Source organism: Crocodylus siamensis, chromosome 15 (assembly GCF_052110815.1).
Source record: "Crocodylus siamensis isolate JL-2025a chromosome 15, ASM5211081v1, whole genome shotgun sequence".
Taxonomy (NCBI): domain Eukaryota; kingdom Metazoa; phylum Chordata; order Crocodylia; family Crocodylidae; genus Crocodylus; species Crocodylus siamensis.
In genome coordinates, this window is record NC_143409.1 from 5,434,522 (window position 1) to 5,461,994 (window position 27,473).

At 42.5% G+C, this 27,473-nt stretch overlaps 1 protein-coding gene across 2 annotated transcripts in view; it reads left to right on the forward strand.

Moving 5' to 3' along the window:
* Positions 1–27,473, forward strand: part of DENND4A (DENN domain containing 4A) — a 125,726-nt gene that overhangs the window by 54,222 nt on the left and 44,031 nt on the right. For both annotated transcript variants that reach the window (XM_090028802.1, XM_090028801.1), the window contains exons 4-12: positions 350–599; positions 8,785–8,854; positions 10,407–10,576; positions 11,335–11,576; positions 13,281–13,347; positions 15,041–15,099; positions 20,623–20,767; positions 21,354–21,529; positions 26,092–26,192. In XM_090028802.1, the coding sequence (XP_089884928.1) occupies positions 350–599; positions 8,785–8,854; positions 10,407–10,576; positions 11,335–11,576; positions 13,281–13,347; positions 15,041–15,099; positions 20,623–20,767; positions 21,354–21,529; positions 26,092–26,192 (1,280 nt within the window). The remainder of the gene's footprint in view (positions 1–349; positions 600–8,784; positions 8,855–10,406; positions 10,577–11,334; positions 11,577–13,280; positions 13,348–15,040; positions 15,100–20,622; positions 20,768–21,353; positions 21,530–26,091; positions 26,193–27,473) is intronic.

Below are 27,473 nucleotides of genomic sequence, written 5' to 3' on the forward strand. Positions count from 1 at the left end.
AGGACCTAGTGTCAGAACAGTTTCCTTCTCAAAATCATAATGGTAAGCTATCAAATTTTAAGCATAGGTACAGTGCTATGAGAGATTTTGCTATAGAGTCCACACTTATTAGTGACTGAAATCAGTAACGATGCACACAGAAAATGAGAGGGTAGCATCATTGTGAAATTAGCATGTTCCACCAAGCTTTGAACTGAAGTAACTTTTTCTTTCAATAAAAATGCAGTCTTGATTGGCAGCAGACAAGATTTGCCTATTAATTGATCGTTTTCAGTCATAATTTTGGTTCAATATTCATTGCGTTTTTAAGCAATTATCATTTTTTTTAAATCCTTTTTTCTTTATCTAGGGTATTATATGATGGGAAAGAGAGAGTAAAACAGGGCTGTGAAATCATTCACGCCACTCCATACGGTCGTCCTGCTAACATTAGTGGTGGTGCTTCGTCACAAAGAGTGTATATTACCTATCGAAGAGCATCAGAAAACATGATCCAGAATATGTTGGCTGTCACAGATATATGCATAATTATACCAAGTAAAGGAGAAACCCCTCCACATACGTTTTGCAGAGTTGATAAGAATCTCAATAGCAGTATGGTAAGTTTTCACATCTAGATTTATACAATTAACATTCAATGCTCTAATGGATAGAGAGGATTTATCTAAAGAATCCTGAGAGAGTGGTGAATAATTTAATTTATCTTAAGTAAGTAATTAAAAGAAGTTCATAAGGGGGAGGAGGGGTGGTACCGTTGTTCCTATGTGGGCATAAATTGTGTTAGAGAGGCTGACTTCACTCAGCCTTGTGTTTAGAAGCTGAGGTCTCATGATACGTACAGCTGTGTACAAACATGGTAGTTTGTGCTTGGGTTTCTAGCATGGTATTCTCATTGTAGATGGGGATCTTTTATCTGCAAACTGGCTTTTAGTCCTATTTTAAAACTATGCTAAGACTGCATGAGGCAAGGTCAAATAGGGAATATAGCTGTTTGAGTAGTTTCACTTACGCTGTTCTGGAAAGAAAAATCTTAGTCTACACTGTTTGCGGAAACTATGTTGCAATACTGCTAGTCATAATCATGTGTACACACTTGTTAGCGTGCCACTAGGCAGCAACCTGAGCTGGGGAAGACTTTCCCCAGCCTAGTACCTCCATAGTTCCTTTTTTTCCTCTTCCCCTTCTGCTCAGCTCAGCTGGGGGTCTAGGGGGGCAGGGAGAGGTGGAGGGCAAGGCAAAATTGGCAAGGACAGCAACAGGCGGCCTTGCTGTCTGTGCTCGGCTCTCGGTGCCCAGCAGCCAAGCAAAGGGAGTGTTGCAGAAAAGCCCCTGCCCACTTCTCACCGGGACCTCAGGTGAGTGAGAAGCAGGAAGGGAGCGTTCTGTTAGAGGGATGGGAGCAGCTGATCCCTGCACTGCCTTCAGATCTGTGACCCCAGGAAAAGTTAAACTGGAGGAAAGTGTGCAGATATTCAGAAATTCTCCCAGGAGCGGTTTAACCCTGGTTGTTCCGGGGTTATTTTTCTCCCAAGCAGCCACTTTTGCTCTGTGAGAAAAAGCTTGAACGTCTGAAGTACCCCGTCCAGTTTTGGGCACTGCATTTCAAGAGGGATATGGATAACCTGGAAAGGGTTCAGAGGAGGGCTACCCGTATGGTTACTCGTATGGCTGACGGCCTGCAGGTAAGGCCCTGTGAAGACAGATTGAGGGCACTGGATCTCTTCAGCCTACACAAGAGAAGGCTGAGAGGTTATCTTGTGGCTGTCTACAAGCTCATCAGAGGGGGTCAGCAGGGAATAGGGGATACTGTGTTTACCAGGGCGCCCCTCGGGGTTACTAGAAACAATGGCCATAAACTGAAGAACGTTTAGATTGGACACCAGGAAAAAATTTGTCAGTGTGGATTGCCAAAATATGGAATGGGCTTCCAAGGGAGGTGGTGCTCTCCCCTACCCTGGAGGCATTTAAAAAGAGTTTAGACAAGCACCTGGCTGGGCTTACTTAACCCCAGCGCTCTTTCCTGCCCAGAGCAGGGGGTCGGACTCGATTATCTAATAGGTCCCTTCCAACTCTAGAAATCTATTAAGTCTATCTGCGCGCTTATAGTTTCTATTGGGAGAATAGCAATTTCCCCGAAGTAAAAACTACAAACATCTGTATGTAGCCTGACATGAGTGACAACCTCTCTCTTTCAGGCACTTTGGGCATTTTTACACGTGCTGTGGGACACAGTGCTGGGCACTTTAATTAGTGAGCTGCGCTAATTCAAAGCGTCCACATGTCACACGTATCAGTGTCCCCTTGCTGAAAAAATGGCAGTGCAGCACTTTGAACTAAAGCTCATCGAACATATTCTATTTTAGAGTGCCCCATTGCCATTTTTTCAGTCCGGAAACACACAGGGATGCTCATACAGGTGATGCAGAATGCTGCCAGAGTGCATCAGTTTCTGTGCTCCGGCAGACTCGATTAATCGAGTTAGCTCTGACATGCTGGATTTTCAGTTCTTCGGAGCAGGCTTCCCACACATTTATAGGAGCCCTTTGTCACCTAGTGCAACCTGCACCCCAAGTTAGATGCCTTGGTTCCATATATAAAATGGGAGATTTAGGTACCTAGGAATAAGAGCCACATAAGCCAGCCCATTTAGTGGGGAGCTGTTCAAGCTGACCCATAGGAAACCGTGAGCAGAGGGAGTGTCTTAAGCCTATACCTCTCTGGACTTGGGTGCTTCCCTTCCATCTACAGTGAAGTTGCAGGTTTAGTTCCTTCCTCTCCCTCAGGGCACTGGAACCAGCATCTTGCTGGCAGGTGAATGCCCAGTCTGCTAGGCCACAGGATATTCTGGGGGGTGCTCTTTCGATTCTTGCTGGTAAAACTTGTTCCACTTATATGGAATAATTTATGTATTCATTGAGCCAAAGAAGTGGAATGAGTGGGTATGACTCCATAGTCTAGTAGTTAGGACACTCGCATAAGAGAGGGTAGACTTGAGTTCCAGTCTCTGCTCCATTGAGTCAGTATTAATTGATCAGTTCAAGAGCTAAGTGGAGTCTGGCTTCCTTCCAATTTATATATATTCAAGGTAAGAATAAAAGCCAGTAAATGAATCTGCATTATGTATTCACTGTTCTGCTCAGGGATGCCAATTTCCTTCCTACGTGAAGGTGAAATTTGCAGAGTTCTCTGTAAGTGCAGATGTGTGTCTCAATATAGCAAAGCATGTTTTTTCATAGTTTGAATTTTGCTGCATTGAAGCTATTGTATGGAGTTAATGTTTAAAAAAAAAAATCAAACCACATTTTATCAGAAATGATAGAAAAGAGCAAAACTAAATTTTGCTTTATATTAGTGAATGTTCAGTCCTTGAGCTAGATAAAATTTGGTCTCTGGCAGATTTAACAGTATCCCCATAAAGGTGCCAAAGTTCATGGACATGTGCTTTCTTCCAAGCCAAATGAAAAGGGAGTTTGTATTTGAAAGTGTGGATGTTATAGTACATTTTTGTGGCATTTAGTATAGCATTTTTTTGCATGCTATTTACACACAGTCTTAGAGAAAGAAGGGACTGATTAGATGACCAACTTCCTGTATGTCCTTGAGGGGTATTAACATTCCGTTCACCAAGTTCCATTTCTGTTGGCTGGGCTAAGGAATGTGCAACTTAAACGTTTTGTAGACAGATTTCTTAATCTACTTCCACTAGTAGCATCTTGGAAAGATTCTATGGCCTGTGGATACTGTAGGTCAGACTAGATGGTCCTAGAGGTCTCTTCTGGCCTTGGAGCCTATGACGCTAAAATTACTGTAACAGGCAAACTAAATTTTTTTTTTCAGTGTTTTCCTTGCTGTTTTGACCCAAGGGCTAAGTACAGGGAGTCAGAAAGCCCAAGGCTGAATCAGTTCAGTCTTCGCAGGTTTGTCTAAGCTGCATAGATTGAACAGGTAAACAAGTGAACAGACATTCACTTTTGATTTGGAAATGCAGCCGTATACCTAGCATTGCAGTGGCTCAAGTCAGAAGCTGGGGGGCAGTAGAGCATGCTTCTCTGATCAGCAGGAGCAGACAGCTTTTGGCAAAGCTAGCCCACCCACCCTGCAAGAGGGGGTTGCGAGGGAGATGCAAAGCATCCTGGGAAGCTGGGGGACTGTGAGTTAACTTGAATCTGGAGGGGATCTTGGACAGAAGTTCAATAAACCAATTTAACCTAAGTCAGTTGATTCTGATACTATATCTATCCAGGTTTATCTTAAACCGGTTTTGGCCATTTTGAAAGTTTATGTGCACTGAACTTCTGTTGTGTTACAGATTTGAATTGGTTTCTGATCACTTTTACTGGTTTATGTGTAACTTCTGTCCCTAGCCAAGGTGGTTGTGCATGTGTGCAGTTGTTTTTAACTCATTTTCTTCTGTAGTTTGTGTGGGTCTTTCAAAATTAACTGGGAAGAGAGTTTCCAAGAATAGTTTGTATGTGGTGAGTTAAGGGAACACATGGTAATCACAGAACCCAAGGACAAGGAGCTGAATTTATCTAGACAGTGAGCGTATCGTTGCTACCACACACTAGCATTGCCTGGCACTAACCATGATGCAACACTACTGTGCAGTAGTAGCGAGCTACAGCACAGTAACATCAGGAAAAAAACTGGCGACAGTACTGCACAGTAATCGGGTACCATTGCAATGGCCACTCCAAAATTCCCTTTAGCACCCCCTCACAGCCACCCCTCCAGCATCGCCATCACCACCCACCCTGAGCACTGCCCCAGCCTAGCCCCTGCTCTGCAAAGAGGCTGGTGCAGCCCCTGGCCCCGAGCCCAGAGTGGGCAGCCCTCCCTCTCCCTGTGCACAAATCTGGGAAGCCTCCCGGGGGCTGCACAGCTTCAGGGGGCTGCACCCCCCCCCCCCCCCCGACAAGCTGCCTATGGCTCTATCCTGCACCCTACCCAGCTGGGCCACACCTGTCTCTGCCCCACTTCCTCCCCACCATGGGGACCTCAAACTGCCCCCCTCCATGCCCCTTCCTCTCCCACAGACTTGCTGGCTGGATGCTGCTCTCTAAACTGCCAGGCTGCGTTCCTGGCCATGTGCATGTTGCAGATGCACACGTGCACATGATATTTATTGGTGACATTATCAGCCAAAAAAGGCTGATTGCTGATAACGTTAAGTTTCCTGTTATCAGTGCCAGTCTGATATGCAGCCAACATTGGCAATGCTATTGGGTGCACACAGGTACACGCGTACCCCCTAAGATTGGCTGTGCACCCCCTGGAAGCGTCAGCCGCAAAACCAGAAGTGCTGGCGGAGGTGCACTTCTGGTTTTACCGCTGGCTCGGCAATCGGTAGACTCCCACTCACCCCCATTGGCCATCTAGTGCCCCCCAGATTCAGGAGGCACCAGTCACCCACGGCGACCAATATATGAGTGTACCTCTATTTGAAATTAAATTTGACTTATGTTTCCCAATTGGCCATATTTCAAGACCTTTTTAATAATTAAAAAAAATGATATAATAATGCAAGTAGTGGATTTGGGACATTTCAAGACAGTAAGCCTTCTCCTCCTGTATTCATTACTCTTGCTAAGTTATAGCTGCATGCATTTTTTTAACTTACTGACATTATGCATTTATGATACTGTTGAGTTGTCCTTATTCCTTGTTGTGCTGTTTCGCAAGGCACCCTGATATCCCAGTGACGATCAAGATCTGAATATCTGAAAAGATAGCTCTTGATATTGTAGCATCTATAACAATGTTAGGTTTGGAGCAACCTGCTGCACGGTATGTTTTGGAGCAGAGAGATAGCAATGGGGGGGGAGAGAGAGAGAGCATTTTCATGGACTGTGCAGAAGAAAAAGAAGAAAAAAATTGTCATTCTGGACCTTATCGCATTAACAGAGTCTCTTTATTAAAAGTTGAATTCATTTATTGCATAATGTTGCAGATGTGTATTTTCGCTCAGCTGCATTTTGATCCTTTTTGGGGCAGCTGTGGTGTCAAATGACTCTTGTAACCTAGCAGCTCTTCACCCAGCCATTTGGAAGGGTGAATAGCTACTTGTTAGGACCTTAAGGTAATGATTTGAGCAGTTTGTTTGCCTTCTGCATCTGCTAAGTCCCTGTGATGCTGGTTTCACTATTTTAAGTTGGGCTCATGGTCATTAAAAGGATCCCCCTCTTCCCATGGGTGTCTGTGACTTTATGTAGATCGATGGTTAAGGCCTGATCCTGCTCCCAGTGAAATCAGTGCAGTTGCTGTCATTCACTTCAATCAAAGGAGTCTCCAGCAAGCAGTATAGAAACAGCCTCTAGCACAGAGGCGGGCAATTATTTTGGGTGGAGGCCTGCTTACTGAGTTTTAGCAAGCCATCAAGGACCGCGTGATAGGCAGCCAGGGGCAGATCAATATTAATTTTCCAAATTGTTTAGGGGCCCCGTGGGCCAGATGGAATGGACTGGCAGGCCACATCCGGCCCCCGGGCTGCATTTTGCCCACCCCTGCTTTAGCACATGCCTAAGAGAAAATATATTTGTTTCCATTTTGTGCTGTATCTCATCTGCATGGTGAAGAGGGTATGCTGTGGCCAGGCTTTCAAAAATTGTATCCAGAATGATTCCTACAAAACGATTTGTGCAAGCCTGTTGTGTGGGCGTACAGAGTAGACAGGCAGACTGAAGCGGGGGTTTCATATGCCAGACGTCAGAAACCTTTCATCCATAAGTGCGTTCTGCTGTGCATCACATTGATCTGTAGTTTCCCTGCTCTGTTTATGTGCTGGTACAACAGGAAGGGGACGGTTAGAAGCAACTGCCTGTGAAAGAATTGGTTACTCATGTGTCAGGCAGAACTTTCTCCTGATGTAGGAAATGAGCTGTAGTTTCCTCAACTGAAGTAATGCAAATTACAAGTGCTCATCTTGCAGGGACAACATTACAGATCTTAAATGCAGCCAAATTCAGCTGTAACAAGAAAGATGACAGCTAGCACTTAAGAGTAAATTGAGACGTCCTATGTCCCATGATAAAATGACCATGACTGATCAAGCAAAATGTTTTAAAACATGCCTACTTGGCATTAAGAGAACATAATCCATTTGAAATCTAGCCAGTCTCAAAAGCTGAGTGTAAAATTCATTTCCCAAGTTCCCTCTCAGTTTTTGTGTTTTGCAGCTTTCTTAAAAAAAAAAAAGTTTCACTTCCATTCTTCGGGGGAAAAACGCTCATATGATTGGAGTTAAAATAGTGACTCTATACACAAATGCTATCATCCAAACAACTGAAGTAAAACAAATTTTATTGCTAGTCTGTTGTCTAATTAATCTCTCAATTTTAACAATATAGATTTTTTAAATGCATTTTTTCTTATTAAGTTGCTTTATGTCCATTTTAAAGTCCAGTGCTGTCGTATGCCTTGATGTTTATTCAAGAGCATGCAATTATTCAATTGTTCCTTCAGTCCTGCAAGAGTCGCTGCATCTGGTGTGGGTAGTCGACTTGTAAGTGTCCAGTGAAGTAACCTGCAAACTGCTCCTTTTTCTCCCACCCCTGAAAGATTCCCTGTCTTACATGCACTCATTAGTGTGCCTTTCTCCTCTCTTCTAGGCCCCTTCCCATTTTTCTTATTTTTCTATGCCCGTTCGGAGTTGGAATAAGAAAGCATTTTCTTTTAAATGAAAAATTCTAATTCTTTTTTTAAAGTCATATCATCATTGAACAGTGAGCCAATATTATTTGAAAATTGCAAAATTGTTTGACATTTTGCATTTATGATGTTTCACAGAGTGTGAAATTATAGGTTAAGTGGTTGAATACAGGAAAAGATTAGACAACAGTGTAATTTAAAGTGGGAATGGTAGCAGAGTAAAATCTATTATTTTATGGGTCAGATCTTTTTACGCTAACTCACAGGAGTTGTTACCATTAAAATCAACCTGACTACATGGGTGAGTAAAATAACAGGATTACAGCCAAGAGTTTAATGAGATGCAAAAAGGCATTGGACATTTATATGGATAAAAAGGATACCCAGGGTTTTACAGTTAACGTTTAAAAAAAGGAAATACCAAACGTCATGTTTCAGGATTTAAGCAAATTTCAGTAGTGGCAATTTAACACTTGCACTCCCTCACCACTGTCATCACTCCTCCACCACTGAATTTCCAGGCTTATCACGATTGGATCAGCCCTCGCCTGGTCAGCCCCACATGCTGGCATTAGGTCATGGGCAGGTAGTTGCTGTAAGTGGGATGGGTCCCCAGATCAACCTGGAACTGCTCTTCCAGCCCACAGGTCAAAAGATTTGGGCACCACTGGTCTAATTTATTGCAACTCTAGTGTGTCTGCTCCTGTCCTGCAATAAACGCTCTAAACTGGGGTAGCTTACAACAGCATCCAAAGGCTGCTACATTACCACTGTTGAGCTTCCACTTACATTGCGATAGAGTAGACGCATGGAGCAGCCTGGGACATGGCACATCCCCCACCATTTCACCTGGTGTAATTGTCCATGCTCTCCAGTGAGGAATCAGATTATCCTACATCTGTCTGCTGTGCGGTTCTAACCACTTGTCTGAAACATCTGTCCAAAACAGGATACTGAATTAGGTGAACCTTGTTTCTGATCTCAAATGATAAATGTTTTGTGCCTGGGGTATTGCTGTATGCAGGATAGGTGTTGTGAAGTGTTCTTCCCTTGCATTTTTTCCCGTATTTCCCACCCCATTATTACACCTTGTCAAGTCAGTCCATAAGAATATAAGAGTGTATTCTTTATTTACAGTGGGGCTCAGCAGTATACTTATGTTATAAAAAGTCCGTGGCAAAAACTAATACCATATCATATAAAGCTGGTAAGTACTCTTGAATTTCAATTATCAGTACATATGCTCACTTTTAATGTCATCTTGATATAGATCTTTCTCTAGAACTACTTATTTAGTTGGTATTGTATGAGAAAGGAAAAATAAAGTAAATCTTAACCCAAAGAACTTTATAATGAAGGAACATACCCAGACTACTCCCTAGAATTGTCTAAAATACTCTTTCATTCTTAAGTTTGCATTAAATATAGGCTCAGTTTCTTATATGATAGTCTTCCTACTGCTTGCCATTTCTGATGCAGAATATGGCACAGTCTCTGTAATTACCTTTTGGGTTGAAATCTTGGCACTATTGAAGTCTGTGGCAAAACTCCCACTGACTTCTCTGAGTCCAGGATGGTTTTTAATAACCTTGTAAAGTTAGATAATGAAGAAGAGTTGATTTCTCAGTTTAGTCATGCATCCATTCTGTTGTTGCAGCCTGAATGCATACACCAAAGACTAAAGAAAAAAACCAGATGCTATCAGAGTAAATTAGCTCAATTCTGAAATGCATCTTCATATTTACGTTGCAGCAGACAAATGGTTGAAGATCTAGAAGAGCCTTAAGTAGTGCTCTGAAAGTGAAGCTGGCTTTTAAATTATCCTGGATTTTGAATCTTCAGTTCTTTTTTCTCTGGTTGGGGGCAGTATTTACGCCCCCTCACCCTCCCTTCCCCACAATAAAAGCCTGCTGTGATTAGTATTTAAGCATCCTCAGCTTGTATCAGTGTTGAGTGCTTGACTCTACGGACCTGAATTCTAAACGTATTTGTATTCATGTCTTAACTACATTTCTATTTGGCTGATGGTGCTGCTCCCATGAAAACTGTAACTAGGAAAAAAAATAATCTGATTAAATTTAAAGCCATTATCAGCTGATGTAAATCAGCATAACTTCATCCAGGTCAGTGAATATTATGCCAATTAACATATTTTAAAGATCTCTCTGGGTTTTTAATTTTGTCATTTTTTATATAATTACTGTTCATGCTTTTTTTTAAATTCATTACTAAATTTTTCATTGGAAAATCAGTTTACTAGAGAGGAGATTACTTTATGTTTTCTAATATTTTTAAACATAGATAAATCCTATTAGCTGTTTAATTTTTTTCTTATCATTTTCAGTTAATGACTTGTTAAGACCTTGACTTATTAAGTTCAATTTTTCTTTAAGGATTTGAAATTAATTAAAATGTTTGTTTACTGGCATTTAGTTAAGTGTTAAGTAATTTAGATTTGGAAAAGGAGAAATTTAATAAATGTTTCTGAGCAGTACCTAGAGAATCAAGTACTTACTAGTTTGTGCCATGATTTAGCCAAGTGATGACCTATAGTTATCTGGGTTTGTGCTGTTAACTTATCTTGTACTAGGCTGTGTGTTTTTAAAACTATTCAACCTCTTAACAAGAACATGAGCTTGAATATAGTTAATGCCTATTAATATATATCTAATACACATTAATATAGGAAATGGGTTAATACAAACACCCAGTTCTTGTGTTGGAATGTAACTGTCTTTTTTTAAATATTGCTTTAATAGGTTTAATTTGCCGGTACCCTGAAGAAGACTATGAGTCCTTCCCATTACCAGAATCTGTGCCTCTCTTTTGCTTACCCATGGGTGCAACGATTGAATGCTGGCCTCCTAATAGCAAATATCCACTTCCTGTATTTTCTACATTTGTATTAACTGGAGCTTCAGCAGCAAAGGTACTTGTAAAACCATAACCACTAGTACTGGGTATTTCTTTTTTGTAAGCTAGCTTCAGTGTTTAATGTTTACAAAAGCAACAAGGTTACAAACACAGACTCCCCTTATCAGTAGCGGTGGAACACTTGGTCGTACAGCTTGACATTTGTTAAGAGTGATGATGAAAGGTATTCCCACGGATGGGTCGAGTTTGGGCTTGATCCAGAGCCTGTTCGTCAAGGATGAGTCTTTGCACTGACCTCAGTTAGCTTTGGCTCAGATAAAACAAAATTCCCTCCCTCCTGCTTTTCTTCAGTTACCAGTACTATACTTTCTTCTAGGTCTGTGGTTTCAAGCAATAAAGTGAGTTTACATACAAGTAGCTAGGACTTTTGTACAGTTAAGCATTCAAATTACAGCCTCGTTATGCCCATGCATATACTGTTGGCATAATGTGAAGTGGTATAGAGGAGGGCTAGTATCTTGAACTGCTTACAGAATAGCCCCCAAATACCTGAAATATCAGCTAAACACAACAGCGTTACTTCCTTATCTACATTAAGAACACTTATCCTAGCTTGCCTTTTACATGGGGCTTTATGGTTTAAAAATATTTAGAGGGCAAGGTTTATTGTGACTGCAAGAATGTTTTAAAGACATTATTTTAAAAGATGCAGTACGTGTAATTTAGCACACTGCAGAGTACAGATTTGCTTATAACTTCCAATTTATTATTTAAAGGTTTAGACAAATATATGAAATACATTATTGCTTGTAGGTATATGGTGCTGCTATTCAGTTCTATGAAGCATATCCTGAGGAGAATCTCACAGAAAAACAGAAATTTCAGTTGGAGTTAACAACGACTGGAGATGGGAAGCTGGATAGCTCCAAAACAGTTCAGACTAACAAATGTATATGTCTTCTTTCTCACTGGCCGTTTTTTGATGCTTTCAAGAAGTTTCTAATGTTCCTATATCGTTATTCCATCTCTGGCCCACATGTCTTGCCTATTGAGAAGTAAGTTATTTCAAAGAAAAATTCAGATTGCAAGCTCTCCATATTACTTTGATAGATGAGTGTGATGCTTTGACATATCAAAGTGATTTATGTTTTATTTCTTAATTGTGCTGCTGTCATAGTGAATCAGATGCTCATTCCTACAGGGGGGATAAACTTTGTTTCTCTTAAAAGGTCCAGATTGTTAGAGAAGTGTATTTCACATTTCTTCTGTATATGCCACTTCAGCAGTTCAGTTCTTTTTAAAATTGAAAAACTGATCTTAGGATTTTTTAACATTTTGCTTAGAAGTAAGATTATAAGCCCTTTATTATATTATCAGATAGAGCAGAAAAAAAGCTGAAAATAGTGCATGTATTTTTGCACTTTTCAAATATTTATTATGAGTGTGTTTAGAGATAAATCAGGCTGGATTTTACATTGATGGTCTTACCTTTCTCAGTGTGTTATCTGAATTGGATTGTCACAAGTGAGACTAATCCTTAGGTTTGTAAAATCAGATACACATGTCTGTATTTAAAGAGTAATGTCTGTAGTCTGAATGAAGATTACAGACATTACTCTTTAGGTATTATTATTTATATTCTGTAACCCAGTTCTATAAATAATAATATATTTGATATAAAACTTATTGATAAGTAAGACTTGTGAAATTCCCAGTAAGACATTGGGAATTCAAGCTGCTGCATGGGAAGAAGCTTTTGTCTTCTATCTTTAGAATCAAAGATCATTTCAGGTATCTGAAAATATTTTTGTCACTGATCTTTATGTACAATTTGTGTCTTAGAAGCTGGCTGTGAATAGAAATACATTGACATTGTTCTCCCTAACGTTACTGTGCTACACATCATTTGCAAATGCTGTTAGCATGGGGCTCCATTTATCTGGTTATGATGCTGAGTTCCCTTGGTTTCTGACAAGAGACAACTAAAGTGACATGGTGGGATTCAAGATTAATAGTTAAAAAGATAGAAATAGGAGGATCATTTGTGTAATTGCCAGCCTGATAAACTTAACCTGGGCTGTGGGAGAGATCCTTGTTTTCTGTCATCTTGCTACCAGTACAGGTTCCCATGGCCAGATTGTGTCCTTTGGGATGATGCTGTTCCATTGCCTTCACTGGGCCTGCACATGAGTAACAGAATGGTTGACTTGACCACGTTTCTTTGTTGAGGATTTTTAGCCGCCAGTTGTGTTGATGTACAAAAAGGAATTAAAATGATCGTGTACATTTCCAGAGTGTCCAAATACCATGGCCATGAAGATGCTGGGTATGTCTAAATGACGTAATGCAGAGCTGGGCAGAGATGCCTCAAGCTAGTGATAAATATGCTTGCTCATGGACTATCGTCTGTGTGATGAAGGCCATATTGCAGCACAGAGTGACCTGACCTAGCTCTGCGCTGGCTGGCTCCAGAGCCAACAGCAGTGTAGTCACATTGGTTTGGTACTGCACTGGGGTAATAAGAACCTGTTTTATTTTGTCGTGGCTGGCAACTTTTACTTCTCCTGTTTAGAACTATAAATGGCAAAAGCTTGCATTAGTAACTGAATAAAAGCACAAATATGGCTGAATGTACATAGGGATCCAGTCTTCTGAGCAAGTAGGTTATTTTTACATGATCACTCTTCATAGTGGAGGCAATACAATGTATTTCCCAAATTATCCATTTGTATTAAAGTCAGTATTTTCTTTTTCTTTAGACACATTTCCCATTTTATGCACAAAGTTCCTTTTCCATCCCCTCAGAGACCCAGAATTTTAGTTCAGGTATGTGTAAATTCTTTCTTATTTACCCATGGCATAAGTCAAGGTAAGGCTTTGTGTGTGTGAAAATATAATGTACATGTTTATATCCGAACAAAAAACTTTTAATATCCAGATTCACAAAGAATTTGCAAAGAATGGATTTTAGCCCACTAGTTTAGTTTGCATTTTGCAAAGCATTATACGTAATAAGCAAGACTGGCTTTGTGTGGGGACAGCCATGTCACAATTGAGAGAAAAAGCTAGAGGATCCCTGTGAAGCCACAATAGCCCCTGAAAGTATTTTCTTCTATTTATTGCAATCAACTGAAACTGGGTGGGATTTTTAAGCTAGATCTGGGGCATTAATAAATTCTTTGTGGCCACTTGTTTCCCCTCAATGTATCTTTCTTTGCTGTCTGCTTGTATATAGTTGCCACTGAAATCTATAGAATCAATGCGCATTCACTGGAGGCACAATTTATCAGATATGTGACCCTTGCTGTCCATTCATGCAAGGTAATCTCTCCAGGCTCCACAATGTAAAAGTGGCATAATCACTAGGATTGGGTTGATCACCAATTAAAATTGTATCTTCTCTTCAACCTCATGCAGTATTGGCAGGGGTAAGAACAAAATCCTGTTAGTTGAGGATTTATGAGGGAGCTATTTTTAAAGCTTATTAAACCCAGTTAGGTTGTTTCTTTTGTTCATCAGGAGGCAGTAAAGATAGAGAAAATAGTTAAAAATGTAGACCTAAGAACAGGTGAGTCAGTTCAATAGTCTTGTATCCAAAATGACTGAACTCAAATCCTTTGGTTCTGACCAAGTTACAAAATGATATTTGGTCCTTGGTGCCTTGGTTTTAGGACTTCCCGTGACAGCTACAGACTTAGGGGAAAACTCTGAGCAAGTAGAACAGTGATTCTCAACGTTTTTTGATTTAGGGCGCCACTCCATAACTTTTTTAATTTGGTAATGCCCCAGTTGAGAACCACTGTTGTGCTGTCTGAGCCTACCGTGGTGGTTCTCAACCGGAGTGTCGCCATCATTACCTCTGTTGCCGGGTGGAACTGCCCCGTGTGCCTCTTGCAGAGCCGGACTGGACGGGGTTGCAGCAGGAGCACGTAGCCCACCTACTTCAGAGCGATCTGATCAGCAAGAGTGCCTAGTCCTGCTGCATCCCTTCCACGTATGACCCTGCATGCTTCTCTTGGAAACAGGTGCTCTTGATGTCATGGTTGAAGAAACCTTTGGAAAGATGATGTGTAGAGTAGTTTCTTAGACTAGATCCGGCTGAGTTGAACTTTTTTAACATCAGCCAAGAATCTGGCCTTATCTTCTGTAGAAGATGCTATTTTACAGTCTTATGATGGAAGGAACGTCTGGGCTCTAGGACATTGTCTATATAAATGTTAAAGGCTTCATTTTGGACAGTTGACAGACTCTAATCCAGATGTGATGTGGGCATGTAATATTTTAATCCCTCCTTCTCAGCATGTAAGATAATGATAGACAACTTTCTGTTGCAAGAAAAGGAACAGTGTCTCCTAAATCTTATAAGTAAAATATTAAAATGTGAGACGGTATTAATATTCAGCGTGATTTTTTTAATTTCGTTTAATCTTTTTAACATTGGCTTTTTCGTTCTTATTTGGTATTTCTAATGTCCACAAAAATGTATATACAAAAGTCTTTTTTATTTTTATTTTTTTAGCTATCACCCCATGATAACCTGATTCTTAGTCAGCCTGTATCATCACCTCTACCACTAAGGCAAGTGTAACGATAATTTTGTTTAAAATATATATGGCTGTGTATTTGGCAGGCAGCTTTAAGATTTTGAGATATTACGGTGTATAAAATAACTTTTACAGTCTTCAGCAGTTTGTGTTTGTCTGATTTTTACTTATTTTTAAGTATGAACTTTAAGTCTATACTTTATGGCTGTCTAAAATACTGTAAGTCATTCTAGTAATAATAACAGAATTAGCGTTAAATTATTTTATCTCAGTAAAAGTTTTGGAATATATTTCCCTTATTTTTTTAAAAAATCCCACTTGCTGCTGTAGAAACATAGTGATGCATATATTTAACTATGGAGATTCTTGGTAGCAGCTCCATAGTTGGGGAGGAGGTCTTAAATGGGCTAAATGTAGAGTATATGTTCCGGTTGTTTAATTAAAATACTTGGACAATTAACCTGAAAATATTTATTTATATGGTGTCCTCCCCCAAAAAAGTTCAGGGTAGCTTACAATAAAACGAGATAAATTATAAAAAGATAAAATATTTAATATACAGATCAGCTTTTATTCCCTTTTATATTTTCTGTGGTGATCTTGTTTGGACTATTTTCATACATTTTAAATGGGAGTCTTTAAAATTTGATCCCTAGTAGATGCATCCACTGCAGTTCTCATTTTCATCTTTGGTCATTCCCCCTCCGACTTTGTCCATCTACCCAAAACATGACCTGAGTAGGCCTAGTACAGCAGGTTGTGGGGTTTTGATAGGGTTTTTTGTAGTTACTGTTCCAAGTTATTACTGAAAATTTCTGTGCCGTATGCAGAAAACTGACTGATTTGGCAAGTGGCCAGGTCTGGGAAAGCCCTGTTGTCTGGAGGCTGGACATGCACACCTTTTTTGCCAGATCTTACATTGCTAAATGGTGGTGTTATCCACTGACAGAGAAAATGTTTTGCAGCAGGAGCAGCTGCACTTCGTTTACCAAAGGTTTGCATCACATTTCCACAACTGCTAGTGAGCAGAGGACAATTTTCTAATGGAAACACCAAAGTAGGGCAAAGTTTGCTGTGAACTGTGGTACAGGGTAACTGTTGTAATGGTACAATGTTTGCTTTTGGGAGGAAAAACTGAGAGTACAATTTAGTTGTTTACATTTTCATTTCTTTTCTTTACTTTTGTTGGGTTTCTTGTCAAGCATGATCGTGTGGGACAGGCAGGAGCGGTAGCTTTTGTTGCTTCGCCGTGACTCCGTTGGACCAGGAAGGAGTGGCATAAATGGAAGTGCCATTCTTCATCATTGTCACTGGGTGAAGGCGGTAGCCTCAGTGTTGATGCCCGATATCTTAAGCATTTAATAATCTGCCTTTTGAGAACATCAGACTTTGTAAGAAACAAACAAAACCCGCCTCAAGAAAACCAGTCATCCAAGAAAAAGGTTTTTTTATTTTCATTTATGCAGCTATCGGGTCTCCTGAAGCTCGCCCTTTCAGCAGAGCAGTGATTCTCAACCAGGGTGCCATGAGACCCCTTTTTCCTCCCCCCCAGGCACCGTCACTGCCGAGGCCGGGTAAAACTGCCCTGTGTGCTGGACTGCAGCACATGTGCACTCCTCCTGCATCAGGGAGAGCTGGCCTGGGCTGCAGCCTTCTCCAGTCTGGCTGCCCCAAGCTCCTCCCAGAAACAGAGGCATGCAGGACACTTCCACCTCTCTCGCATGCCTCTTTCTGGGAGATGCCATGTAGAGTCAGACTGAGAAGGGCTAGAGCACGATCTTGTTCTTCTTTCTGCTTTAAGGTTAGCAGAGAGCCCTAGGGCAGGAGGAGTGTGTGCTTGTGATATCAAGTCCACAGAGATGATTTTTATTCCCACCCCAGGCTGGGTTCTTTAATCACCTTAGCAGTCCTGGGAAAATCCAATTGAAACCTGAAAAAATAAAGTTCCAAAGCAGATATATTTTCTTAGGATATATATTTACTCTTCTGCCTCCCTTCAACTACAGAGTAAAATCCTTTTGTCCAAGTCCTACCCAGGATCATGATTAAGTTGAAGGGTATGTCCACACTGCATACTGCAGTACCAACCAAGGTCTTGAACCAAAAGTAAGGCAGCCTCTGGCTAAATAGTCAGCTGGTGTGAAGCAGAAAGTATTCGGCGATTTGGCGGGACAGTGATTCAATTCGGCCAAATCTGAATCCGAAGGTACTGGCCCCAAATCTCATTTGGCCATGGGGTATACAGGTAGGCTGTGCCGGCGGGAGCAGCTGGACAAGCCCCGGCTCAAGCCGGCACCGCAGCTTGTCTGGCTGCCCCCCCCCCCCCCCCCCCACCAGGATGAGGCAGGCAGCGCTGGCAGCCCCAGGAGAAGCTGCGGGGGCTGAGGGGAATGATTGGGAACTGGAGAATCAAACCGGGGGCTGGGGGGAAGTCCCTGTTTCTTTTCCCAGCTCCTGGTTCAATTCCCCAGTTCCCAGTTTGATTTTCCCAGCTCCCAGTCATTTCCCCGCAACTTCCAGTTCGATCCCACAGCTCCCCGATCATTTCCCCCCAGCACCCAGGACTTCTCCTAGGGCTTTTTTATGCTTTTAAGCTTTTAGCCTTTTAGACAACCGCCAGCAGCATGGAGCGCCGGACACCAGTGAGTTACCCGATCCAGACTGTTTTAATTGATGTCTTCTGGTGCTGGTCATCCCTTGCCCCAGCAGCGAACGCAACAACGACAGCGGCGACCAGTGGGACCCACCCCTTCAGGGGTATTTTAAACGTTGGATCCATCCCTGCACCCCCATTGGGGGTGCGGGGTCCACGTTCACCGCCGGCCGCCACCCACAGGCAGCCCGCAGAGACTGGCAGTCCACACCGTGTGACCATGAGGACATCAGATAGTCCCAGGGCTGCCAGCACTGCCTGCTTCACCCCAGTGGAGGGAGTAGCTGAGCCAGCAGCCCAGGGAGAAGCCCCAGTTCATTCTCCCAGCCCCTGTCATTCCCCCCAGTTTGCTCCTTCTGTTCCCAGTCATTCCCCCAGCCCCTACAGTCCTGGGGCTGCCAGCACTGCCTGCCTCATCCCAGCAGGAGGGAACCCGGGGGAGCAGCCAGATGAGCCACAGCTTCTCCTGAGGCTGCCAGCTCAAGCCGGGGCTTCCCCAGCTGCTCCCACCAGCACCGCAGTGCCTGCATGTACAGTCTATGGCCGAATCTCTCTGAATCAATTCAGAGGCTTCCAATTTGATTTGGAGAGATTAATGAGTCTCCCGATTCTATTCAGATGAGATTCAGCCACCAAATGGGGCTGAACCTCCTCTGAATTGAATTGGCTACCAAAGCTTTGCACAGCTCTACTAAACAGTGTGATCCACAATGGCAGTATTGAAGAAGAAAGAATAATTATTTAATCTACAGTAGCTGGCATTCGGTTATATTTTGTTTTCAGTGTAGAACCTAAAACCTATCTTTTTGGCACCACTTTTCAGAGTCCCAAGCTACAGCAAGCTTTGAATCATGAGGAGACTAAGGCAGGCTTATGGCTGTCACACATCACACCCTGGTGGAGGAGCATCGTTTCACAGTTGGTCGGGTCGGAAGGGACCTGGGCAGATCAAGTCCGACCCCCTGCCATGACAGGAAAGAGTACTGGGGTCAAACGACCCCAGCAAGGTGTTCATCTAACCTCCTCTTAAAGCCCCCCAGGGTAGGAGCCTGCACCACTTCTCTTGGAAGTTGGTTCCAGACCGTAGCTGCCCTGACGGTGAAGTCGCGCCTCCTGATGTCTAGCCTAAATCTCCCCTCTGCCAGCTTGTGACCGTTATTCCTGGTCACTCCTGGCGGTGCTCGGGGGAACAGGGACTCCCCCAGTGCCTGCTGATCCCCGCTGACTGTTTGTAACAGGCCACTAGATCCCCCTCAGCCTTCTCTTGTGGAGGCTGAACAGGTTCAGGTCCCGTCGCCTCTCCTCATGGGGCCTGCCCTGCTGTCCCCTGACCATGCGAGTGGCCGCCTCTGGACCCTCTCCATGCTGTCCACGTCCCTCCTGCAGTGCGGCACCCAGACCTGGACGCAGTACTCCAGCTGCGGCCTGACCAGTGCTGCACAGAGGGGGAGGATCGCCTCCCTGGACCTGCTCGAGATGCATCTGTGGATGCAGGACAAGGTGCGGTTGGCCTTCCTGACCGCGTCCCCACACTGCTGGCCCATGTTCATCTTGGAGTCAGTGATGACCCCCAGATCCTTTTCTGCCTCTGCCCTGCCGAGAAGGGAGGTCCCCAGCCTGTAGGTATGGTGCTGGTTGTTCCTCCCAGGTGCAGCACCTTGCGCTTGTCAGTGTTGAATCCCATCCTGTTCTCATCCACCCAGCCTTGTAGCCTGTCTAGGTCCAATTGCAGCCTATTCCTCTCTTCTAGCATGCCTGCATCCCCCCACATCTTAGTGTCATCTGTGAATTTGAACAGGGGGCTTTTTACCCCCTCGTCCAAGTCACTGATGAAGATGTTCAACAGTGCGGACTGAGGACCGAGCCCTGGGGCACCCCACTGCCCACGTCCCTCCAGGTCGAACGTGACCCGTCCACCACCGCTCTCTGGGTGCGGCCCTCCTGCCCGTTGGTGACTCATCTGACTGTGTGGGTGTCGACACCACAGCCCCCAGTTTCTTAATGAGAACGGGGTGAGAGACAGTGTCGAAAGCCTCCCAAAAGTCCAGGGAGACAATGTCCGCTGCTACCCCTGCATCCAAGGATTTGGTGACCTGGTCGTAGAAAGCCATCAGGTTGGTCTGACAGGACCTGCCACTGATGAACCCGTGTTGGCTGCCCCTAAGCATGATCTCCCCTGCTGGCCCCTCGTGAATATGTGCCAGGATAATTCTCTCAAAAAGCTTACCTAGGACCGAGGTAAGACTAACTGGCCTATAGTTTCCCAGGTCCTTCTTCCTCCCCTTTTTGAAGATGGGAACCACACTGGCCCTCTTCCAGTCCTCTGGCCCCACACCAGAGCACCACGAGTGCTCGTACAGCTGTGCCAGGGGTCCCGCAATGACCACAGCGAATTCCCTCAGCGCTCGGGGGTGGAGATCATCCGGACCCGCTGATTTGAACACATCCAGCCCCTCCAGAAGGTCCCTGACTAGGTCCTCTCTGACCCTAGGCCTGGGTGTGCCTCCCCTGGGGCTTTTGGGGGTCCCAGTGGGGGGGATGACCTGGTCCCTGCTCAGAAACATGTTGCAGCACAGGTGACATGCCACTCCAGTAGGACCTCAACTCAAAGTCTAGTCTCTTACGTTTGTGCATCTACAGTGAGATCTACACTGACTACTTCTCAGAGCGACTGGAAAAATAACTTTTGCGTTTTAGGATATTGGAGCACATGGAAGTGCCTGCATTTGTGCTGAACAGGAATGCAAAAAAATAGACACAAATGGAAAGTTAAGTTTGCAGTGTGACCTTTATAGTACCCTGGTTTAAATCAGATTGTGATGTAGAACACTATGCTTTTTTTTTTTTATTGCAATATATAATTATAAGACATTTTTTTCACCAAAGTTCTTTTTTCTCCAGTAGTGGTGGCAAGTTTTCTACGCTGCTTCAGAACCTAGGACCCGAGAATGCAGTGACGCTGCTCGTATTTGCTGTAACGGAACATAAAATTCTCATCCATTCCTTACGCCCTTCCGTCCTTACTAGTGTGACAGAGGCATTAGTGTCCGTAAGTAGCGTTATCTCTTCTTTGTCATACCTGTACTAAAAAAAAGGAAGAAGAAAGTTAGTCAGGTAAACTCTTTAATATTACTTAGGAATACCGTTACTTAGGAATTCAAAGTAAGGCTCATATTTTGCTGTCTGTGATACCCCTGGAGTTGCATGAATATAGTAGAGGGTGTTGACTTTTGCTTATCTACAGTATTTGTTTCAGCCGTAATAATGCACTGAATGCAGGAACTTTAACATCCGTGAATGGCTTCAGGGGAACTATATTCTCTGCTTCAACCTTCCACGTAGAAGTTTTGTAGCTGCATGTTGGGTTTTTCTTCTGTCCTCACTGACCAGGGCTGCCGCTTCACCTGAGGAACAGGACAGTTTTGTTTTTATAAGCCAAACAAGCTAAAATTATTAAAAGACAATTTTGTACATTGACAGCAACTATTACTTGGCTTTTATAATTTCAGCCACCTAAATCCTGTTCTGTCTTTCATGCTAGATTATTTTCCACATATTTACAACACTTGAGCTTATCTTTTCTCTTTGTCATGTTTATATATATTTAAGCTACATTTATTTGGCTTTTTTTAAAGATGATATTTCCTTTCCACTGGCCATGTCCGTACATTCCACTTTGCCCCTTGGCATTGGCAGATGTGTTAAGCGCACCATGTCCATTCATAGTAGGAATTGATTCAAGATACTTTGACCTCTATGACCCTCCACCAGATGTTAGCTGTGTGGACTTAGATACCAACACCATTTCTCAGTAAGTATGCACGAATGATTCTTCTGTACAATAGTGTTTGCTTTCATCCTTCTTACAACAACACGTTACAGTTTTCATTTAAGTGTCTTTACACCTTATGTTCCTGTTGTGTAACAGCATCTCAACAATCTTTTTTCTGTGACATGTCTGTCAGAAACAGTAGCTCATTGGTATTTGTGCAGTGCAGCACAGTGGAGGTAGAGCCCTCATTAATCACCACCATCGCTCTATACACTTTTTTTTTTTTAAGACTGAAAGTTTCCTGCTTGCATTGGCATGTTTGCTAGATTGATTTTGCTTGCTGCCAATCTTGCTGCTTCCACAGGGGAAAGGAGATGTTTCTGCTTTTATTAGGTAGTCTTCTCAGTAACAGACGTTTTCCCTGTAAAGGTCTCGAGCAATTTTAGCCTCCTGAGACAAGGAGTTGTTGGAAAAACTAGAGAATCAAATTGACACCCTGAATTTTGAGAATAATTATAGATCACATTAGAAATGAGAACTTTCAAGGAGGACAGTGTGTCAAATTAAAGATTTAGAGCCAGTCCATCAATAATGAGCGATGGTTCTGTCCTGCCAGAGGAGTAGCAATCATGGTTTGGATGAGGGAATATCACTTTTACTAACAGATTATCTGAGTTACCAGAATCAAACAGGCAAATAGGATCTTATCCTGACTTCAGTTTTGCTGTTATTGTTATGGCAGTGCCCAGAGGTGCCAACTAGGATTTGAGTCTGATAGTGTTAAACTCTGTAGGGGCATATACTAAGAGACAGAAACCCTTCCGAAATGCCTGCATTCTACACACACAAAAGAAATAAAAGGTGGGAGAAGAAATGGTTCATCCAGGCTTGCAGAGCAGGCTAGTGGCTGCGTCCACAGCAGAAACCAGAGCCACATGGAGGTGTTGTGATTCTGTCAGGATAATTGCCACTGCCTCCGTTGAAACTAGGAGTATAAAGGCATTCATTCAGTTTTTCCTGACAAGAAAGATCTTCTAGGCTGACAAGTGCAAGATTTCTCTTGCAGGAGAGTTTCTGGTCTGGTCCAGGAGGGGAGCAGCTGCCCACTGCTCTCCACCTGTTCCTCAGACTGGAGACTGCCAAGTCTGGGAAATGGGTTGGGGGCTTTGCCCCGCTACTCCTATACCCCAAAACCAAGAGGAGAGTGAAGGAGACCTGGTCCCTGGTCCCTTGTCTATGGGAGGGAGAAGAGTGATGGAGAAAGACTCCTTGCCTGTTCCCCAGACAGGGCAGGGGAAGCTGTGAGGGGGTGGTTTCAGGCTGAATGCCTGCACTGCTGCCTCTCCCAAAAAGTTTTCTAGTGGTGGAAATTTCTTAAAGTGGGCTAGGAATAGGTATTCATTTCTTTGAAGTTTCCACCCCTAGAAATGAATGCCTGTTCACAGGCCATACCTGCCTCCCAGGCCAGGACCCTGAATCATGGTTTCCTGTTGCAGTAAGGTTAATGCACTGATTTATTTTTTTCTTCACTTACACATTCTTGTATGTACAGGTGGACTCCTCAGGAATTCCACCAGTTGGCTCTGGAATAAGGATATTAACATATCATCACATCACATTTAGCATGCAACCTGAATGCACAATGTGGATATTAAACTAATCAGCCCAGCACTGTTGTAAGGCAGATGGTATTATCCCAGTTTTTCCGATAGTATCCTGAGAAACAGAATAAGTGGTTTGCTTAAGGCTACCTGCTTAATCAGAGGAAGAGCTAGCATTTGGCCTTTTGCTCCTACCTTGGAGTACCCCATTCAGGTGATTGGAGGCAATGTGACCCAATGGGGAAAAAAGCTTCAAATGAAGAAAATAATCTGAAGTAAAGAACCAAGAAAATAGAATAAATCTCAGCTACAAATCAGTGTGTGCTATTACTGTCATAAGCTGTAAAACTATCATTGTGTATAACAGTGTTGCTTCTTTTTGGCTTCTGTGTATGATAAAAATGAAGTTTATGCCATTTAGAGGAAAGGAACAAACATTTCCGTTCCTACAGTAATTGTCAAAAATATACATACTTTACTTGTTCAATAAAGTAGCTGGCATTAACTTCAACATATTTAAACGTGGAATGAAGCCTTCTATTTTCCTCCCAAATACATACAGCGCCTGAATCAATTCTGGTTACTTCTAGGGTTCCTTAAAAGGCTTTCGAGTTCAAGATAGCAACAGATTCCTAAGATAGTCGGAAGCCAGCTATTGAAGAGGTTTAAGTGGTAGCAGTGCAGCTTTAAAGCCATTAGGAAACAAGCCTGGCAGCCAAGATGCAGTAAGTTCTGCAGCACAAGGAGAACAATTCAAACATAGCTTATTTCTGGCAGATTTGCCTGAAGGGAAGAATTGGTAAACAGGTTGAAACTGCAAGAATACAGATCAATTGTTCCAGTCCTTAAGCTTATGATTCTGATTTATTCCTCTGAAATCCTGATGTAAAGAACATTGGTGTTGGCCTGGCTTCATAGACTAGGGTTTTATGGAAGAAGAATTGAGGAGTGTGAGGCATCCACCACAGAATATCTCAGTGTAGATGTTTGTAGTTGGCAAGACTAGTTGCATACAAGGTATAAGGTGAATACTCTCTCTGGTGTTGAATCTGATGTAGGCATTTTCAGGTAATGGGGCTCAAAGAGGCTATTTAGAGAAGCATTTTGGGTTATGCTGCAACAAATGGATCAGCATAGCAGTTGTATAAAGCAGGAAAACTGTCTTTTATATATACTAGCAATAGCATTTGTATTGGAGAAAATTAGGCCTCGTACACTGTCCTTGAACAATCCTGATGCACCCACAGCTCTGTTGGAGCACTCTTCTTCTAAATACAAAATTTCAGTTAGGTGATTCAGGGTTATTCTTGCAGGCCCTACAGGACTTCTGTTTGCTTTGTAAAATGTTATATATAATCCTAATGTAAAATGCCCAAATTCCAGAATCCATTAAGTGTGTATATAGCTCATAATATTTTAAGAGAAGTCTTTTCTATACTAAAACAATAGTTCTGTTTTGCATGGGCATCTTATAGATAACATATTTTAAGCCATCACCACTTATTTTTTTTAACTTAAGTTGCAGTGGGGAGGTCTGTGGTGTGATCCTTTTTCCAGCAGGGTTGGAGTGTTGTTGCAGCTGTGATTGATCAAGAAATATATAAAATTGTGGGGGGGGGGTCTTATAAAAATACTTGTCTTCTGTAATCGTTTTTCCACGTCTTTACTGTTTGTTTGTTTCTTAATTTTTATTTTTGAATGCTTTATTTTTAGGAAAGTAATCTGTGGAATTATGGCCACAGTTTTGCATCTTTGATTTTTAAAAACCTTGATAATGATTTGCTGAAAGAAGCTGTATTAAGACACCTCTACCTATTTCAGACTTCATACAGCTCTTGGATTGCAGTTCTTGGCAGCCAGTGGGGTGGGCTATGATCATGAGTGGGGATTATTTAAGGGGTAGAAGAGGTGCAGAAGCATCCTTTCTTAGCCATTGCTGCCTGTGTCAGTACTTGCAGTTGCCCTGCTTTTACTTTCTTGCTCATTCATTCAGCTTCTTTTATAATCCTTACCTTTGTTGCAGTCTTCCTGCTGCTTCTATCAATGACTGGCTTCAGATGCCTTTTCTCGAAGCTTATGAACACTGTGTATATGTACATAAAATTATTTTTAAAAAGCAGGTGACAGACATGAGATGTTTGCTCTTTTGTGGCTTTAAGGTCTCAAAGGCTTGCTACTGCCCTCTGTTGACCATGGGAGAGTATAACTTTTTATCACCTTCTGTTGCTCAGGGTCAGATCCAGGCGAGTGAAATTTACACCAGTTATTGCTTTATTCAGCTCATCGCTTAAGTTTCAATCAAGTCCCCTTCCTGATTTAAGTAACTACGGTTTAGGAAGTACCTCTGTGTAGCTGCTATATTTTATAGTATTTAGGCCTGTATTGTTCTGTGCAGCAAAATCATTCTTAAACTCTGTCGGACAGAAACTTGATAAATATTGAACATAAAAACTATGTGCAACACCACAGGGTTGTGGCTGCTGAAAGGGCATAGCAGTCCAACTGTGTGTTTTATCCTGGCTTATAGTCTCAGTCTTTGCGATACCTGGCTTGGGATATTTTTAAAAAAAAAATCTGTTGCATACCATTAGCACATAATTCAGAGGTGCAGAATACTGAGGTGTTGAAGGTCTTCGCTCAGCAAACTTACGTAATCTCTGCTCATAATATGGTTGGAAGATGAAAAGCATTCACATCATTTCTTTGAGATCTAAATGTATGACTTCTCCCAGCACTAATGGAGGATGACTTGTGGAGTCATTGTTTGAATATATGAGTAACCAGCTGGAAGCGAATGTTACTGCATCTCCATACCGTAAATGTTTGCTTTTTTCCCTCCCGTGCTCAAAAGAACATTCTCTGTACAGCAGATTCTGTGTGCTTAACAATTGTTAAATAAATAGCATGCATACACGCAAAAATGTATATTCCTCTGAGTCTCATCCACTTGAGAAGCCTGTGTTCCAATAAATATTCATGCTCGTCTTTTTCCCTTTCTAGAACTGGAGATAAAAAAACTGTTGCCTGGAAGATCTTACCAAAGAAACCATGCAAAAATCTGATGAACACTTTAAATAACTTGTATCAACAGCTGGCAGAATGTGAGTAGGGGAAGTATACAAAACAATTTGCCTCAACCCTTTCCTTTGTGTACTGCAGCCACTGTTGACAGAGTAGTGGTATTTTGGTAGAGTACATTTCCCCCCTCTTCCCCCTCCCCCCTCCAAAAAAAAACAAAACCAAACATCTCCTTTATGTTAAGCAGCACACAATTATTTTACAAAGAAGAGACTGTTTAAAGAGACACTTTAAGATTAGGAACAATTTACTGGGTTATGTGTTGGGGAAAGTGGCTTTTTATATAAAATAAAGGCAGGGCCATTTCTCCATCCTTTTCATGTTACACTTGCAATCAAAAAGGAAGCCGTGAGGATAGAACAGAAGAGCAAATAGACAGCCAAGGCTTGTAAAACCAGTCTTGGTTTGCGTTCGTTGTACCTTACAGTACACATGGCTCTTCTCACGTAGAGCAGAAATAACTTTGGACACTCAAGTCTATAATATTTATTGTCTTCATTCCTATGCATAGTTTTATGCTGTATTTATGCTCCTTGTAGTCTTAGGATAGCTGCCCAGGCCCTGGTGAACGTTCAAAGGGTTGTCAAGACTCTTGCTGGTTGACTAGGGTGTGTGAACTGCGTTGAATGCTGTGACCACTTTTTTCCCTTTACTGATGTAGATTTGTGGTAAAATCTGCAAGCAAAATTTATCATAACATTCTGCGCTAAAGTTTAGGATATTTTACTGGGTTTTTTTCCCTGAGGCCATGGCTTAAAACAGGGTTGGGTAAAATATGGCTTATGGACCAGATGTGGCCCAGAGTTGCCCTCGCGACACTCTGCATGGGGCCTGCCCCGTCCGGTCCTACCGAAGCAGCCCGCGCCACGCTCCAGCCAGCATGCACAGCCTCCAGTGGGGCTGTCCGTGGTTCTTGCCTCCAGCGGGAGATGCCTGTATGAAGCTTCCTTCCACACCTGCCCGCCCAGAGTGGCACAGCAGGGGCAGGAGCAGGCCTGGAAGCGAAGGGAGCAGCGCAGCACTCATCCAGCTGCAGCTACCTTAGAAACAGCCTGATTGTGGCTTGAGTGAGCAGCATTTTTCAGAGTGAAGGTGACAGGAATTTTAAAAGATTTTATTTTTTGTTAGTGTGGCCCTATACCCTTAAATGATTCCTTTTTGTACAACCCTAAAATGTTACGATGGTGAGCTAAATGCACTGAAATCTAAATTAGATGTTGTGATTGAGAACAAAAAAATATTTAGAGGTGAGCTCAGAGTAGTAAAATGAACCAAATTCACAGTTCTGAAAACTTTCATTTGGG